At 46.1% G+C, this 12,405-nt stretch overlaps 2 protein-coding genes across 4 annotated transcripts in view; both read right to left on the reverse strand.

The window, feature by feature from the left end:
* The window catches only part of LOC102188506 (feline leukemia virus subgroup C receptor-related protein 2), a 120,299-nt gene that overhangs the window by 11,918 nt on the left and 95,976 nt on the right, over positions 1 to 12,405 (reverse strand). The window lies entirely within an intron of this gene.
* Positions 1,866 to 9,519, reverse strand: LOC102188051 (probable ergosterol biosynthetic protein 28). Of its 3 annotated transcripts, none has more exons than XM_018053953.1 (5): positions 9,382 to 9,519; positions 7,775 to 7,938; positions 5,330 to 5,420; positions 2,220 to 2,338; positions 1,866 to 2,093 (listed from the first exon to the last, which is right to left on the reverse strand). In XM_018053953.1, exons 2-5 carry the CDS (start codon positions 7,905 to 7,907, stop codon positions 2,014 to 2,016), a joined length of 423 nt encoding a protein of 140 aa, XP_017909442.1. In that variant the 5' UTR covers positions 7,908 to 7,938; positions 9,382 to 9,519; the 3' UTR covers positions 1,866 to 2,013. The 3 variants fall into 3 exon arrangements, with proteins under 3 accessions (XP_017909442.1, XP_017909443.1, XP_017909441.1); XM_018053954.1 differs by having other exon boundaries at positions 9,122 to 9,519; XM_018053952.1 differs by lacking the exon at positions 9,382 to 9,519 and having other exon boundaries at positions 7,775 to 9,106.

A 12,405-nucleotide genomic window follows, 5' to 3' on the forward strand; every position in this document is an offset into this window, starting at 1 on the left:
CGAATAGCCAGAGTATCTGCCAAATACCCTGTATCATCTGTAGCTCCTCCGGGATCTTGCCTTTATTTATCAGGAATCACACTTCCTCGAGGCACGCCCAGGAGATCCATATGTCTTGTGCTTTCATTCATTCTTTTCTGAGGTGGGCTCCCTGCAGACCGCCACCCCAACATTAACTCTCTGTAAGATCACTGCTTTTCTTACTGCCTCCTACAATGGCTGATAAGGGAAAGATAGTTCATACCACGGAGCTCTTTTTCAAGGAGGGGACATGAAGCCTGGAATTGCTATAACCACTTTTGGTACCATAAAGGAAGCCAGCCTGTGGATGAAGCCAACGCAGGAGGGCAGAGTCAAAAGAACTCCAGAGAAATGGAACTGAGTCCTGATCAAACCATTCCTGAAGCCTACAATCCTCTGTTCAGTTTTGTCAGCCAATGTTATCTTCATCGCTTCAGCTAGTTTAAGGAAGACTTTGTTCCTTTCACCTGAAGAGCCTTAACTAGTTGGGAATGCCCTTCACAAGCCCCCTGCTCCCTTTGCAACTCCTGCCTTTCATGAGGAATGTCACCATTCTGTAGTTCAGTGACCTTAGTCCTTGAACAAGACTAAGTGCAGCTAGGTCTGCCCTAGATACTGCCTCACATATGAAGACACATGATGTCTGTGACTCAGCTCAGATCCCACCTCCTCAGAGAGGCTTTTCCCAGGGATCTAGGTTCTGTACCTCCCTCCTCTTCCGAATCACGGTACCTGGTTTTCTAGAGTCTTAGCACTGCCTGGGGTCGTTCTTTCAGGTGTGGGCTTGTTGACAGTCTGTTTCTTGACTACAGGGACATTGCCTGGGTCGTTCATGTTTCCTTCCCAAGTGTCTGGCATGGAGTAAGTGTTCAGTAAACACTTGCTGAAGTTGCGAATGGGTTCTCACATCTATACTCTGTGTGTGAGGGTTCTGCCAGTGTGGAGGGGCTCAGGGCTGTGTCTGGATGGCAGCCATCTGCTCCAGCGCCTTGTCCTTGGGCTCCAGTGCTCTTTCCATGCTCATAGAGCTGTTTCTTCCACGTTGTCCGGTTCTGCTTTCTCAAGAACCTGTTTCTTCTTTGTGAAGGAAACAAGAGAGGGTTCTGGATGTTCAGTTGTGTGCTCAGAATTCAGAAGGTGGGGACAGACAGGAGGAAGATTGACTTCACGAGATCTGAACAAGAGACGAAAGGCAGCCAGGTTTACCTGGGTCTTGCGCTATCCTACTCATTATGGTGAATTTGATCTGCAGAAAGCTGGGATCTTCCTCTGCTAGACCTCAGAGGAGGGCAGGGGCACTCTGGGCTTAGGGGCAGCCAAAGTACCAGGACTGATCAGAGCAGAAGGTTTCTGTATTTATCACAAATCTTGTTACACAAATGTAGCTTTCTGGAGAGTCTAAAAATAGCCCAGACACTTCCAACCCTGATCCACCTGTAGGCACAAGGACAGGGGCCATGCTCACTGGCCGGGGAGCCCTTCTTGGAAGAACTGCTTGTTCCGTGGATGGTTTAGAGTCTTGGGTCCTGCAGCAGAGAGAAGCCCAACCTGAGTGGACAACCCCTCAAGGCAGCCCTTGGTGGCCATGCTTTGGGAAAGGCAGCAGCTTCAGGTTTCACAGTTTATGTGTTATCACCACACAAGTCAATTCGACACTTAAAAATAAAAGGAAAAAGCAGAAAGCTGGAAAAGTGGTCCTGGAAGAGGCTCTGTGTAGGAGACGGGCACACAGTGGACTGCGGATATCCCGGCAGTTTCTTGACTTGGATGGAGGTACAGAGCACTCATTCTAAAATGATTCTTTACATACATTTAAATGGCACTGACTTTCTGTATGCATGTAATATCTTAAAAGTTTTTTAATTAAAGAAAAAAAACCCAAATGTGAAAGGCTATAAGTGGATGATGGAGCAGAAATGAAACTGAAGAGCATAGAGAGGGAAGAGGCGAGCAAAGGCGGGAGATGACGTCTTGGACGTGGGGATGTTGGCCTCAGTTTCTCTTCTTTTGTCTGGATCCTGATTCTGCTTCTAGGTGCTGGAGTCCCACTAGCATGCCCAGGATTGAGATACCTTAAATACAGACAGACATGATTAGTGGCTGACATAAGCACCGTGCTTTCTTATAATGCTTGAATAAGGCTGGTCCTGACGGCAGGGACGGCTCCTGTGGGAGTTCCAGGGTCATTCAATGCTTACTTGCCACCATGAAGAGTGCCATGACGTTAATTGTGGGAGCCACGGTTCCAAATACAAACAGCTCAAACAGTATGTGCCCCACGACAATGAAGAAGGTCCAGAGCGTGACGCAGTAGAGCCTACAGGGGAGCAGACAGAAGCGGGACAGAAGGTTCAGCTTGTTCAGTGCAGAGGAAGTGGTCAGACTTGAAACACACAAATCGAAACCCAGGAAATGACTATGGCTAAAGAAAAAGGAGACTTGGCCCTGTGAAAGACCTGGCTGCTGGATCACATCAGTTTTATTCACGCCTAGGGCAAAACTGAAGCCTTCAACTGCTAAATCGAGAGGAGAATGAACAAGCCATCCAGAGTGGCTTTGCAGGTCTTAGCAAGGTGGTGAAGCCAGTGATAGCAAAGCAGAGTTTCAAGTATGGCAGTCCTACGTAGTGTAGACAATTTTGGATCAGTCACACTTATGTACTCTATTTATTCAAGTTCTCTTGACTCTAGTCCAAGCCCGCTTTGCACGTGTCTGGCCAGGGGCTAGTCAGTCCTCATCTGATGGATGCCACCGAATGAAGGGCATGAACGAAGAATGGGTGGTAAGGGCATTTCTGGGGCTTTTAGGTGCTTTTGCAACATGGACTGCATCTTAAGATATTTTGCATCTTAACCTAGCAAAATGGTCCGATGGAGAACACAGTGACATCCTCACAGGAAGAGAACTTGTTCCTCAGTTTTGACAAGGAGGTGGAGAAGACAGAAGTTATAGAATGATGGACCACTTAGATTGCTGGTATCTTTTTTAAAAACTATTTAATAATTAATTTATTTAATTAATCAAATTTATTTAATCATAAATTTGAAAATTATGAAGTACTTCAAACATACAAAAAATCATACATAATGAAATTTATCCCTATGCATAATATAATTTATCCCTACTTATCAAAACTCAGTATCTTGACATGCTTGCTACAGATACTTTTTTCCTAAGAAAATATTACAGAATTCAGTTAAAGCTTCCTCTGGATCATTTTTCCACCCTGATCCCATTCTCCTGCCTCCCTTCTTCCCAGAAGGAACTAATATCTTAAAGTTGATTTTTATCATTCCTGTGCATATTTTTACACACTTAGTAAACATGTATGTAAGGGTTGATTTTTTTTTTAAGTGAAAGTAGGTTTTTTTAGAAAAATACTAAATGGGCAGAATACAGACTGTCTCAGAAAGTAAGAATAGCTGGGAATTGATTTCAAGTTTCTGGTTAGGGAGGGGATAGAATCAGAGAGCATATCAGAAGCACATGGACTAAAATCCCAGGCTTAAAAAAAAGTGGGAAATAGAAATCAGCATTTCCAGCTGTCCTGCATTGGGTGAAGGGGTAATGAATGGGTAAGAGAGGTAAAGATAAGTCTCAGCTGTCTCGGCTCATCCTCAAAGCACAACAAAGAAAATATACACCCCTTCTACTTGTCAGTAATTCTTCATCATGGTAAAGGTCATTAAAATGATTATGCACCCCTTACTCCCTCCCAGTCACCCTGAGAGGATACACAAGTCTCATTTTATACATGAAGGGACTGGGATGCAGAGAAGGTCTATAATAAACCTGCTGCTTCAAACCTAGTTACCAATAGAAATGAGACCAGAGCCTATTTTCCAGTTTTCCTTCTTGGGCCTCAGAGTGTTTCCACTAAACCATGCTACTTCCAAAAATACATATCAATCTAGAACAAGTAAACCATAGTTTCAGGTTCAAAAATAGGAAAAAATAAAGTTGAAGCGATCACAGTACTAATAGCCCTCAAATCCCACTTGTCCTGGTCTTCCTCAGTTTAAATGAATTGAGTCTCTAATATGCAGATCTACAGAATCAGCAACAAAAATCACTGCTTCCCAGGGCTACTAGGAGGAGACTTAATCAGTGTCATGTGGAAGCATCTGGTACAATAACAGAGCCTCAATAAATAGCACCATCTCCTCTCTTGCCCCAGTGCTGAGAGTCTGGCTAACACAAAAAAACTTTAGTATGAAGCTCTTTTGGTGGCTTCACTTGGGGACCTGAGCAGTTTCCACCTTGATTGGGGAGATGATTGCTGTCGGAAAGAAAGCTTGAGCCCGCTCCAATGGCCAGTTCAGATTACAACACTATCTAGCCCAGAGGCTGTGATTGCTAGCTATTGTTCCACACTAGTCTGTATGAGGGCTTTCCAGACGGCAAAGAGGTAAAGAATCTGCCTGCCAATGCAGGAACTCAAGAGATGTAGGTTTGATCCATCCCTGGGTCAGGAAGACTCCCTGGAGTAGGAAATGGCAACCCGCTCCAGTATTCTTGCCTGGAAAATACCATGGACAGAGGAACCTGGTGGGCTACAGTCCACGGGGTTGCAAAGAGTTGGACATGAGTGTGCACGCACATGAGTGTGCACGCATGCAGTCTGTGTGAGTGCTCTGAAGAGGCAGAATACAGAAGAGTCCTCGGTTCTCTGTGACCCTCCCTTCATGACTCTGTGTAAACACACAACCACTTACTAGTGGGCTCATGATGTCATGGATCGGGATTTCTGTTCATCCCTGCCTCTCAGGAAAGAATGTGAGAATAAGGCATGTCATGGCCTCTCTAAAAACAGCAAGCACACTACCTCTTTAGGAGAAGAAAGGCTGACACGTTAGTAAAGAAGTAGAGGGATGTGATGCAGGCCACTGGATCACAACATAACCAGTTTGCTGTGTCCATTTCAAAGATTTTTAAGCTTAAAAACCTTCAGGCCTGTGATGTTTTCTAGCCCTGGAAGGAATGGTACCTAGTAATCTTTTATCTTCACATCCTAGGTTACTATATCAAATCATAGGCCATATGATGGAATCATAGTCCATCATAATAGTGCTTCTTGAATCTGGGCATTTATTAGAATCAACTGAAGAAATTTTATCAAATTACCAAGACCTGGATATCAGAACAGTTAAATCATATACTATGGAGGTGGGCCCAGGACACCCCTGGTATTTTCAAAAGCCTTGCCATGTTGATTTTAAGGATAAACAAGTCATTGAGGGAGGAACACAATGGCTCTGCTCAGCACCCATTGCCACCACAGGGAGATGCTCTTCCCTCCCTTACATACGTTTTGTTGTGAATGTTGATGACGCAGAGGCAGCGAACCACTGATGAGAGCAGTGCCCAGACTCCAAAGGTCCGAGCTTGGAGGCCATTCACTGTGCAAGAGAAACAAGCAGGAGTGTTGAGAAGGGTGTGTCAGGGTTCCCTCCAAACTCCTCCAGCTTCACTGGAGGAGTCAGAGAGCTGAGCCTGCAATCCCCTTGGCTGGGCAAAGTACAGGCTCTGATGCTGCACATGGGAACTAGAAGGAATTGAAAGAATTCCAGAAGGAAAACTGGTTCACCTCCTTTTCAAATGCCTACAGTTGGATGGGTGAATTCCAAGAGTAGAAACCTAACAAACAGCCCACTTTGGCAGTTATTCCTGGGTTAGTGGTTTACCGGTCTGCCTGGAATCTGCTCTGGTGTTGGTGAAGCAAGTGGGTCTGAATCAGGATAAGTGTGGGGGAACACAGTGGCAAGCGGTCTGTCAATGCAAGATGCCTAGGAGGTCAGACTTTCAGTGAGGCTGATACAGGACAGAACACAGAAATACTGAGCCCTGTCTAGACACCCACACCTGGTCTTTAAGAGACCCAGCTCCCCGGATCTCCTGAATTCAGATCTATATCATGTGAATGAAGCCCTAACGAGGCTGGTTTCCTGTGCTTGTGGGAAGGGAACAAAGCTCCGTATTAGCAGGGGCTACTCTGCTCTTGCTAGCTTCATTCTGGCACTGCTGTGTTAAAAATCTTGTCCAGAGTGTTTAAATCATAGTCCATCATAACAGTGCTTCTTGGCCCTGGGCATTTATTAGATTCAACTGACGAAATTTTGTAAAATTACCAAGACCTGGATACCAGATCAGTTAAATCATATACTATGGAGGTGGGCCCAGGACACCCCTGGTATTTTTGAAAGCCTTGCCTTGTTGATTTTAATGTACCGGTATTGATCTATGGTGAAAAGCAAGGATGCTTCCTTTCCTGGTCTCCTGAGCAAGAGAAGTTTTAAGGGACAAGACTCACAACCGAAATGTCCTTCAGGATTTTCCTTTAAGATTTTCCAGCCTTTGGAAAACCAGACAGCAACACTAAATTCACAACCCCAAAGATCTTTAGATGGTAGTCATTTTGAGAAAAATATCCCAAACTAAAATATAGCGGTTAGTCCTGGAGAGCTAGATTCTTTTTTTTTTTTTTTTTTACATTCTTTATAAAGCATTTTGATAGCGCTTCTGATGAAACGACAAGAAATTTCTCTTTTCTATTTCTATACATCTCTTTATGAGTGAGAACTGAAAATGGAGTATCTCAGTAATCCTAACCAGAGTAGGCATCAGGTGCAATTCTTCTACTGGATGCTCCAGGCTCCTGCTATCACCATAAAGTCCCAGGAGGTCACGAGGGACCTATTTCCGAGCTGTGTGTGAGTGCAGGCCTGCAGAGGCGCACACACACAGTTCTGCTCACCTATATGCCCTTCGACAAATCACATAACCTCTGGGCTTTTCTGTCTCAATTTTAAATTCAAAGGGCTAGGACAGATGACCTCAAAAACCCTGTGAATCTATACAGAGTTCCTGGACCACCAGAGGACAGCACTGGAGGGCAAAAAGTGGAATTGTTCCACCCACTTTCCCAGGTTCTCTAAGCCTATTATACTTGAGCTTTGTTCAAAGTGAGCCTTAGCCTTCTTACTTTCATTTTATAGCCAGATGCTGCAGAAATGTGAACTAGGTCAGAGCCTGAATCTGGGTTACCTATAAATGTGACAGAATTGTCGCTACTATGAAATGGTGCTGCGGCTCAAGCCATCCCACGTATCAAAGGAAGGAAGCGCAAGCTGAAATGTGCAACCACTCTCCAGCAGAGAGGCTCAGGACGCTGGGGAAAGCCATCGTGGGCCTGTGGAAGTTCATGTGGGAAACCAACCTGGAGAGATTTTGGTATCTTTTCAGGATCTGTGTCATGGTTTGAGAAGACCTTGGATTAGTAATTCTCCATATGCAATGTAGGGTATAAACCATACGCCACATGACCTGATTTTTGAAGGAAGCAACAGGAAAACCTTCTTCATGATTTCCTCATCAGGCATCAGAGTCATCAGAAGTCTGTTTCCTCACATGTCCTTGTAATGGTATTTGTACAGACCAGCTGCCAAGGGCAGTGTAAAATGAAGGGAAAGGTATTCAGAGAAGCTTGCGGGCAAAATGGACCAATTGTTATCCACCACGTAGTGGCTTAGGATCACTAGCTGAGGCAAAATCAGAATCACCTGGGAAGTTTCTAAAAGGAACTTCCTGTGACACATCCAGGGGGTGAGAGATTCAGTAATTAGGTCTGGACAGGGAATTGGCCCCCTGTGCTTTGTCTGGTTTTAGTTTTTTGCAGTTATTGTGATGCACAGCCAGGTTTGGGGACCACCATTTAGGCCACTGCCACAAAGGATGCAGGTCTTTGCTTCCTTACCCAGGTCTGGCTTGCTGATGTAGATGTTTTCATAGAGAAAGGTGTGGTCTCGGAAGCTCTGCAGCGAGTAACCCGCGGCTATGATGGATGTCATCATCAGCCAGATTCGTAACACGTTCAGGAATCGGCTCATGGCTCCCCTCCAACCTGAGAGGGCTTTTTGCCTTGGAAACAAAAGCAAAGGGCAGGAGACACAGATGGTTAATGTGCTTCAGCCATAAGCTCTGTAGTTAACCTGTGTCCCATTCATGAGGGCGGTACTAATCTTACTTCATCAGCCATTTCATCAGCTCCTCTCCCAAATACCGGAGGCTCGTCTACCTTCATGCCCCCTTCATAGGGTTGGCACTTTGTCTTTGAATATCTACCTTAACTCAAAGTGTGCTGACAAAAGTAATGAAAAAAAAAAAAGGCTAAATAATGCAGTGGGTGGAAATGACAGACCCTGTGGAAAAAAATGGAAAGAAAGGAAACAGAGGAGAGGGAGGTGTCCAAACATCACTACCAAGAAATAAAATGGACTCTAATGAACGATTTCTGGAAATTGGTCTCAATATTTCATCATACTAATGGCGAGTCAACAGTATACTGTGCAACAAGTAGCACCATGCTTATTTCCGGCTAAGGGATTTCTCCAAAATATTAGCCTAAAGCAGAACTCTCTTCTCTTGGCTGAATCAGACCCCTGGGATCTTTCCTTCTAACCTGGTGCTTCACGTCATTCTTTTGTACTGAAAGTACCTCAAAGGTAACAGACACCTGCCTGGCTACTGCTGATCGATCCTTCCCAGCACAGAGAAGTCTTGCACGTCTGAGTGGCATGTATGGCTTGAGGGAAATATTTACACGCTTTAAGTTTTCTCTACTTTGCAGTTCCAGCATGGGCCAAGACACACACACTCCCCTCTCCTCCCCTCCTCCTTGTTTTCTCTCCCTCCATCAGTAGGAGACTTAAGCTCTCAGGGTCAGAAAACCTGCATGGATGGCCTCCCTCTTTGACAGAACTTATGCCCATTTCACAGAAGCTCTCCGAAACTCCAGAAGATAGCTGGTGAAGGCAGAGCCAGAGCACTCTCCCAAATTGCTCTGCCAGTCCCTCAGCACGGCTTCCTCAATGCTTTTGAGGGCCTCTGAAAGAATCCAACCTGTATTCCCCGATTTTGCCCTGACCCAGGCCAGGAAAGGTGTGGTGTTTAGTAGAGTCGGGAGTCAGTGGTTCCTTTCCTGGTCTCACTGTTCAGTAGCTGTGTGACCATGGGCAAGTAATTCACACTTTACAGCTTAAGTTCCCTTACCTGCAAAATGGAGATTAAAATTACCTATTCCAAGGATTATTATAAGAATTACCTTAGGAAGCAGAGCTTCCTCGCATTGCGCCAGGCTCAGAGTGGCCACTCATTCGTTCATCGACTCACTCGCTCTGTACCTACAAGCTTTCTTCGTTTTCCCAGCTCCCGCTGCTCTTGGTCTCTGAAATCTCTTTTCTCCCTACAAGGTTGCCTCCCGGGTATCTTCCTTCTATCCCATCTCCATTTTTCCAGGCTGTGCGGATCCTCTCCATTAGAAGCCACACAGATACCTACCTCTCCCCCGCACATACACCCTACCTGGCTAGAGTACTCTCAGCACAGAAACAGCAGCAGCAGAGAAACTGCCCCAGCACAGCTCCAGACCTGAGTCTACCTCAGCCCTTGTTCCCGCCCCCACTCTCAGCCTGGCTCCTAGATTGGGTTGAATCTGTCTGTCCTTCGTTCTGATTGGCTGTTTTCGTTCTGCTGGAAGTCAGGGGTCTTGGACCCCTTTACTGCGAGTCAGCGGTTGCAGCTGCCCAAGCGTCAACCCCAGCACTCGGCCCTTGCAGTGAACTCTCCTGTTGAGTGCAGCAGAACAACTCCGGGTTCGGAGTCAATCTTTTTTGGACGGCGGGGAAAGAGCGGATAAAAGAATTCAAGACTTCTCTGAAGACCGGCCGGTGAAGGAGGAGGGAGGGAGGTGCCGAGCGCTGTCCCCGCCTGCCCGCCCCGAGCGATGGGAAGATGAAGCGGGTAAAGGCCTGCGCCCGCGCCCTCCTCCCCGGAGAGAGGGGCGCCCCGAGTCCCGGCAGGCGCCGGCCGCTGCACTTCCCTCTCCTTGTCCGGGAACAGCTGTTGGCTTCCGGGCGCGCTGGGCTGAATCGCAGCGGCTGCGGCTCCCCGCGTCCTTTCCGTGGGGAGCATCCGAGGACCTCCCTGGGATGGGGGTGAGCCGTGGGAGGGTCTGAGAGCCTGATCCTTTTAGGGTGAGGACACTCCTGGGGAGAGTGTCCTCAATCTTGCGAACGCCCTGTCTCTTCCTGCCCAGCTCGCAGCCTAGGACAGGTTGGCATCCCTTCATCGCTTGGAGGTTTAGTTTGTTATTAATTTAAGGGATTTCTCTATCTGCGAAATCCTGTTGGGGATACTCGGAAGAAAACCTTGAGATTGTTCCATACTGCCCATTTCGCTGAACATGTGTAGGGATCCTTGTCGGAACTGGCTTTCCTCGCCCCCTATTTAAGTTATCACATATGTTAATGCATAGAAAAATAAGGTTTGGAAAGATCGAATGCTCATCTTTGAGTAATAGGATTATGGTTATTCAAACTTTTTCTTATCTTTTATTTCTAGTCCATCCTCAAACACAATGAAATGTACCTTTTCTTTATTAAAGTATTTTAATTAGCAATAGGCTAATTTTAATGTCAATTTGATATTCAGATCCTCGTTTGTGATTTTCAACAAGGGAGAATAATTTTTGAGAGCATTTGGAGGGAAGGTTCCCCTCCCCCCAGCCATTTATAACCTTGATTCAGCAGAATAAGACCATGGCATCTGGTCCATCACCTCATGGTGTCACGCGAGTGTATGTTCCTCGATTCTTTGTCTCGTCACAACAAAGATTTGGAGTGACAGACATTATAGCCCCCTTGGTGTGTCACAGCCCTCAGGTCTTGGATAGACCGTGTTATAGCTCTCAGGTCTCAAATGGACCATGTTATAGCTCTTAGACAAATCAGTGTTACAGCTCAGTGTTACAGCTCTATTTTATTTAGAAGATAGCAGGAAGATACTTCTTCAAGGCGTGAGGGCATGTCGATCCAAAGACACAAGGAGAAGAGTGCCCCAGCGCGTGGGGGGGAGAAAGAGAGGGAGATAGGGGGAGAGAGAGAGAGAGGGAGAGCAAGCTAGCTTTGGCTCCTCTTTTTGTGTGTTTATCTCTCCCTGGGCCTGTCCTATGTAAATTGGGCCAGCCAGGAGTGTTGTTTGTTTCACCTGAGGTCCTCACTCTGGTCCTCGGACCTTCTTTTGTTCTATTTCCGCGGGCTTTTCCCTTCCTTGTCTTGTAGCCACCGCCATTTTGGACTCCTTTTCCCTATTCTACCTACCTAACATTCCCCCCGCAAGAGATGGGAGGCCCCATTCTTTGGGAATAGGGGCATTGAGGTCTTTCTGGCTACTTCCTGCTGAACTGGGACGGCGAGGGGTATTGGGCCTCCCCTATAGCAGTGTCCATCTAAGGGTGTGTGATATTTTCCGTGGTTGGCTGTAGTTTTACATCTTTGTTGAACTGGCACTGCATGTTGTAGCTTGTTGACCTGGGCAGAGACAAAACAGGTTAGACAATTGTTAATACATGGAGCAATCATAAGCAGCATCAATATGGCATAACAAGGACTAATAGGGTCATTAGTCAATTTTAAATTCACATCGCCAGGATGGCTCAAGTCCCTCCTTGTTCAAGGGTCAGAAGATCTATCTCCTGTCTATTTTGGAGTACTATCTCTATCAAGCTGTGTCGGCTATTTAGAGATATTCTGAGAAATCTTATGTCCAGAAACCAGATTTTGGGGGTGTTCATTAGAATGGCACTCATTGGTAGTCCTGAACAGGTATCTGAGATCTCCCAGGGGCTCACAGGTATATTGAGTGTCCTCTTCTGTTTTCTTCCACAGCTTGACTCGTGAGTAGTGAATCCAGGTGTCATGTCCTGGTACCTTGACTGCTGAGGGGGTAGAAAGTATTACAGGCTAGGGGCCTTCCATGTGGGCTGGAGTTGAGCCTTTGGGGACCCATCTTTCCAGACTTTAATTAGGACTTGAGTCCCTGGGGCATATAGTGGTGACTCCTTAGAATCTTTTGGGTCCTGGTTCATACCCCACAAGCGTATATCCTGTTGGAATTGCCCAATGGCCATGGTATAAGACTGGAGGGCCTGAACCTCTGGATCTAGGAAGAGGTCATTGACATAAACAAAAGGTCTCCCATATAGCATCTCATAAGGACTAAGACCAAGCTGTTCCTTATGGGCAATGCGGGTGCAGAGGAGAGCTATTGGTAAAGCCTCCTTCCATCCCAGGGAGGTCTCCTGGGTTATCTTTTTTATCGCTGATTTTAAGAATTGGGCTCTTTCTATTTTTCCTGAAGATTGAGGCCTCCAGGCACAATAGAGATAGTAAGTAATGTCCAATGCTTTCGAGACCCCTTGGGAGACCTTAGAAGTAAATGATGTCCCATTGTCACTTTGTAATGACCTTGGCAGACCAAATCTTGGAATGATTTCATGGAGCAGTTTTTTTTTTTACCACCTCCTCAGCCTTCTCAGTCCGAGTGGGA

This window comes from Capra hircus, chromosome 10 (assembly GCF_001704415.2).
Source record: "Capra hircus breed San Clemente chromosome 10, ASM170441v1, whole genome shotgun sequence".
Lineage (NCBI taxonomy): Eukaryota > Metazoa > Chordata > Mammalia > Artiodactyla > Bovidae > Capra > Capra hircus.

Bases quoted from the DNA above. Each gene is read 5' to 3' on its own strand.
- LOC102188051 (XM_018053953.1), bottom strand. From the start codon at position 7,907: ATGAGCCGATTCCTGAACGTGTTACGAATCTGGCTGATGATGACATCC. The intron at 5,421-7,774 runs GTAAGGAAGCAA...TCTCTTGCACAG, and splicing joins CATCAGCAAGCCAGACCTGG to TGAATGGCCTCCAAGCTCGG. The intron at 2,094-2,219 runs GTAAGCATTGAA...TCTGTATTTAAG, and splicing joins GGCACTCTTCATGGTGGCAA to GTATCTCAATCCTGGGCATG.